A 6042-nucleotide genomic window follows, 5' to 3' on the forward strand; every position below is an offset into this window, starting at 1 on the left:
GGAAGGGGTTTAAGAGAGTGTTGGGTGCCGAGACTACCCCCACCGCTCCTCCCCTCTTCCACCCCCCCCGCCACTTTGGAGTCTCTGATTTGCATGGCCCCGCGATTCGCTGAGGGTTCCCGCCTGCCAGTTGTTCGTTCTCTTTGAAGACGGTGGTGTGGTGCCGGGCCGATCGCGTCGGGTTGTGGGATCAGTGTGATACACGGGCGACGAAAGGGAAAGCCAGCCAACGCACTCATTGCGCGTGTCGCATTTCATTTATTTCGGGTGGGGGATTTTTCCGCTGGTGGCTTCGCGAAGAATTATGAATATTCATTGACGATCCGATCGGTTTCAATCCGAAGGCGGTGATTTTTTTCGTGTTGCCGCTCATATTGAGAAGTGTTTGACCTCTCCCAAGTTCTTTCTTGTTATTGTTTTTTTTTTTCCTAAACAAAAATCTCCTTTAATTTTTAACTTCGACATTGTCGACACTGCTGAGTAACTCATACTTGTTTAGCTCTGATTTACGGGCCGTATTATTTGTATTCTATGTGATTTCATTGACCTCTCTCCGGAATTTTGTAAGTGGAAGATTCTCCTGCAAAACAAGAGGGTTTGTTCACTGAACAGAAAATTTGCACAAGCATACCGTGAAAGATTCATCTATTAGATTACTATAGCCTGCTGAAAAACTGTTTATCGCCCGGAGTAGACGGCGTACCGGAAGATTCCTGTGAAATATTCGCCTGAGAAACATTTATTTCGCTCGACAGCATCAATACACATCCGAGAAGCTTTTTTGTGTTAAATTCCTCTGTTGGGTCATTGTGTGTTCTACGGATCAATCCCCCGCTCTGTTGGATCTCGTTTTGTTAATGCTGAGCATGATGGAGTCGTCAAGGAAGAGAGCCGGCTAGAGGACTTGGAAACTTTCATAATTAGCATTGATACACGGATTGTATACCGAGTGTTATTTTAAATCGTGGACCATCCATCCTGAGGCGACTGTTGAAAAAAAACAAAGCGCCCTTTCACATAACGATGCACTTCGCGCTCGGAAATATTTGTTGGGAAAATTTTCTATGAGATCAGTGTTATCTTACGCAGAGTAATAGTGCATTTTTCTGTGTCCACTAGGGTACTGTGACTAGAACAGAATTCTTCCGCAGGACATAGACAGTGAGTGCTGGGGAAACCTGCTTTTGATGCTTCACCTGTGCGCTCTTTTACCCGTGTCCTGAGTCCCGTTCCGAGGCCAGTGCACTTTGTCGTCTGTGTCTGCGTAGTGCGTTGTTATCACCGCCGTCCGTGGCCAACAGTGGCGATGATGCTCGCTGCAATGCATGTGTTGAGGAGGAGAGCGGGGTAGGGGAGGGGACGACAATCGGATTGAGTCGGCATGGACCGGCCCGGGGGCAAGAAGACCTCCAAGAGCAGTAATGGGGGCGGAGGTGCGGCCGCTGCCGGCGGCGGGGGCGGCGCTGGGGGCACCGCCCCCGCTGGAGGAGCCGGGGGCGGCGGGGCGGGAGGCGGCGGAGGCCCCGGGGGCGGCGGCAGTGGCGACGACCCCAAGGCCCCCGGGGCCCCGGCGGGGAAGGACGAGGGCAAGGAGGGCAAGGATGGCGCCGGGGAGGATCAGCCGGCGGGCGCCAAGCCCAGCAGCGCCGGCGCCAACCTGCTGGCCAACCTACGGGAGATGGCCAACCGCGTGCTCAACTTCTCCCTCAAGTCGGACTGGCCGCCCGTCGAGGGCGCGCTCAAAAACATGGACCGATTGGTGGCGCAAGGTGCGACGGCCGAAGACGGGGGACCCGCACTGCCCCTCGCCGGACTCATGGACCCGGTACGACACAATCTCACTCACATTCACAGGGCCTCGTTGACCGCGCTATGTCGGGATAAAGGCCCGACCGCGCCATGTCCAATCATGTTCTGACTATTTCCCCCCGCTCGTCTCCCATGGCTTCTATTAGATGTAGATCCTCCCGTTTGTTATCTATTCTTCTTTTATTTGACATGCTCCTCGGATGTTATCTACTAGATTAGGATGTCGCTACTCATTCACCCGATTCACAAGTCCTATCCGATAACATATCAATATAAATAAATATAACAAGAGTTTATTTGAATTGATTGTTTAAAAACAATAACCTCTTATTGTTCAGAGACATCTCATAGGATTTTTGCCGAAGAAAGTATCTTTTCACCGGAATATATGCGTTGAAACCGCGTAATTCTAAATGTTGTGGGAATGTGGAAATACATTGATGTCAGGCTGAGGTCACTAAGCGCAGTTTTATTACACTTCAGGAATATATTAAAGTGAACTCTGAAACTTTAACGGTTTTATATTAACCCCATGCTACACTCGCACCCCCTATCTGCGAAAAACGACAACATGTGTGAGATATTTTAACGAACGGATAGGTATTATAGAAATTTGTTTTTCCCCAGGAAAAAAAAATACGTTGGAAAATAGCATGTCGATTTCCAGCAGTCTCATGCCTCATTACTTGCTCCTAAATTATCGCTCAGGCAAAGGGCAGCAGGTGCACCAAATCCTCCTCAGCACCACTCGCTTTTTTAGAAAGGTTCGCGTTGGGACATTGTTGTTGTAGACGTGTTTCCCCTTCACTGAAAGAGCGGGCCTACTCAGGTTGTCTTTTTAATGGATTGCGCGCGGAAGCTGAGACTGATGGTTAGCAATGACAATGATGTCTTGAATAGGGGAAGAGTAGCAGGGATTCGGGTTGGTGCGGTCTTTGAGAGAGTTGGCCAACACAATCATTTTAAAGTGAACTCAACTCATCCATCTCCCTCAGTCTCCCGACCTCATTCATTCTACTTTCTTCTCTTGTCGCATCCTTCTGCACCTTGAACGGATAATAGACATTTTATCGATGCTCTGCATTTTACACCCATTTCGAAAAGATTAAAAACACTGTAAATTATTAGGAGTACATTCGTATAAGTATACACTTTCAAGTTGAAGAAATATCAGTCCTATGGCCTCAATGTCTTTCGCACACTGAGTGCAGTACATTTGACGATTGAGTCGCTGTCATTGACAATCCTTGGAATCTTTTCAAAGTTGAGTTATTTTCAATTTCCATGCCGATTAGGGCTTTCCCAGACCTTGAATTCTTTTCGAGTTTTTCACCGGGTCTCATGGTGGTAGAAGTTTCGTTCCGTCCGTTCAGGCATGCCTTATACTGCCTTCTTCATCTAGCCCAACGGTGGGTAGTCAAATCATGGGTGACAATCGAGGACAGGGCCCCACCGCTGCTCTTGGCTGCCCGAGCCCGATTCGTATTTGCACTCATTCCTGCGCTCCACCCTCTTGACGCCATCCCAACCATAGCATCTCTTCCCTTTTCAGCTTGTATTTCATGCGGTCTATGGGTGGAGGCATTATCAGAAAATTTTCAAATGCGTGAAACAGTGTGGGATCGCGTTGTTGCAGTAACGATTGTTTAGCCTTCCCACTCCGTCGGCCCGAGTTCAAATTCTGGAGTGGTGGAGATTTAAAAAATCAGATTCCCGATGTATGATCACGTTCTTTGTGGAGGGCACTCTACATGTGTCGTCACCGAATAGAAATTTTGACCCTAATATCCCCTAATATGCCTTTCAACTCACGCTAATGACGCTGTCTTTGTCTCTCTCCGCTTATCCTCCTCCTTCCTTCCTCCATCCAATAGGCAATAATAGCGAATTAAAAACTCTTTATAAAACAGCGTTTTTCTCATGAGCTAAAAAGAAGAACATAAGTCACCGTGGGCCTGACTGGATAAATTCTTTATTGACAAAGAAAAACGTTGGGTGCATGTAGTTTGAATGTTTCATATTTTTTTGTCCTCTCAATATTCCTCTACCCAGTAATCAGTTTGTATCACCTGACAATTTTCGCTGTATACGAAGCAATTTATTTGGAGCTCTTGTCATGTTGGCAGTGAAATAAGTTTCATATTTTTAGGTCATGAGGAAAACGTTGTTTTTTTAAAAATGATTTTCGCATTGCTATATTTTTTGTTATCACTGGCACTGGCAAAAATACAGCGTAAGAGAGGCGTCAACGAAGATTTCATCGGAGAGTGAAGCAAGTGTCGCCCAGGCGGCGGAGGAGGGCGGTCGGTTAGAGGGATGAGCGCAAAGTGAGTGCCGTTGGGCGGCGAAAGTGAGTGCGCCCGCTGCCAGTGGGATCATGGAGAGGGCGGAAGTTGTGTGTGAAGACGCAACTTCAACGCAGAAATAGACAATTCTCAGGGCTAGTCATAAAAGGAACGATTAATCGCCTTCCGTTTACGGTCAATAGAACACAATACGATGGAACACATGATTACACAATAAATTCAACAGATCAGGCTTCAATTGGCGGAAGTTAGACGCATTTAAATAAATAAAAGATAGTAGCACTTTTCCACAAAACTTTTTACTGCCTACAACGCGTTTCGGCTCACTGAGCCATCATCTGGTAGGAGTCTTGTACCAGATGATGGCTCTGTGAACCCAAATGCGTTGTACAGAGTAAAAATTTTGTGGAAAAGTGCTACGATCTTTTATTTATTTAAAAAAGATTACAGAATAGCCTATATCCCGACTCCCGATCCTATATCGCCTATATCCCGATCATATATTATTCTCTTAATTAGATTACGTGATAAAGTTTCTTGGAACGTCATATTCTCTTGTGTTGGATTTCTGCAATTTCACAATAGATCCTTCGAGATTCAGGTCTTTCGGTCGTCCACAGCCAATGTATTGGACAAAGTGGGAGAGATCTACTTGAACACTCTTCAGTCAATCGGCAGGGAAGGGACTCTTTCACAGAAACTATAGGAACAGTAGGTACACAATGTTCGTTCTATTTTTTGCATTTTTCATCTAAGATGATACTTATGCTTGTTATAATGTTTTATCATGTGCGCGTTATTATATTGCTAGGTTTAATTTTAAATGCTAGTCTGGGTTGAATATTTGTCTGGGTTTGATAAAATGGAATGGAAAATTTTCAATCCCAATCGTATTAATTTATCAATTTCCAATTTTTATTTTACCGTTTTTCCTGGAAATAAACACAACGCTTACTCTGGGTGTGGTCCGATATTAAAAGATAGTTGTGCTTCCAGGTAGGCACGTCGTTACTGGTAATATCATTTTAGGAAATATGCCACCTTTAGAATTAGTCGGTTTTCTACAAAGAATATAAAAGTTGTTTTCCTAACTGAGGAGAAAAATCATATTATACTGTTATTAGTTTGTCCCATGTTGAGAACTCTATTGAGCAACATTTTTACACTCAAAGTAATAGTCGCAGTACTGTAACTGGTGAATCACGTAGAAATTAAGTTGGCCTGATTTTACTTTGATTACCGCAGTTATTAATATCGGCCAGGGTTATAATATGAACCACGGTCGTCGCATCTGGAATTACTTCGTTCTCACTTGAGCGGTCATCTTCTGTTTTAAACTGTAAAATTTATTGCGAATTCATATTAGAATATTTAGATAATAGGCTGAGAATATGACGGAGGCATTGCATCGCGAAATGGGAAGGGAAGAAGAGATGGCGAAGGGACGAGGAAGCACAGCGGATGATAGTGGGGTAGAGGAAGTAGGGGCGCAGGAGGAGGGCGCGTCTACCATGCAATGCAATGCAGAGAGAGAGAGAGAGAGAGTTCTTGTTTGTTTTCCCTCCAGTCATATATGCTCAGAAATTATGCATTTTACTAATTAGCAGGGTCTAGTTGTAATCTGTAATTTATACTCAAGAGTAAGAATGAATGGTATATATTGCATGATTAGTATTTGACTTCAAGGACTTGTATTACTGCACTGATAGGCCTTTTAGTGAGCGCAACGATTTGACGCTTGTAAGCTGGTTAAATGGGAAATATAGATAAAGAGTCTTTGTTTATTGCAGTGATCGTGTCCAAATTGACAAATTTCGTTTTTCATAGAAATCATCGGCTCACTTCAAGAGTACATTGGGTAGTGATTATATAGATGTACTAATGCAAATACGTTACTAAGCCCAGGTCAGGTTGTTCGGGCAGAAAA

General features: G+C 44.7%; 1 protein-coding gene across 1 annotated transcript; it reads left to right on the plus strand.

Annotated features, from left to right (window-relative positions):
- The first annotated feature begins 1381 nt into the window (after nt 1-1381).
- Nucleotides 1382-1918, plus strand: LOC124158244 (circumsporozoite protein-like). The gene has a single exon (XM_046533435.1). It carries the CDS (start codon nt 1382-1384, stop codon nt 1916-1918), a length of 537 nt encoding a protein of 178 aa, XP_046389391.1.
- The last annotated feature ends 4124 nt before the right edge of the window (nt 1919-6042 follow it).

The sequence above is a fragment of the Ischnura elegans genome, chromosome 4 (assembly GCF_921293095.1).
Source record: "Ischnura elegans chromosome 4, ioIscEleg1.1, whole genome shotgun sequence".
In the NCBI taxonomy this organism is placed as follows: Eukaryota; Metazoa; Arthropoda; class Insecta; order Odonata; family Coenagrionidae; genus Ischnura; species Ischnura elegans.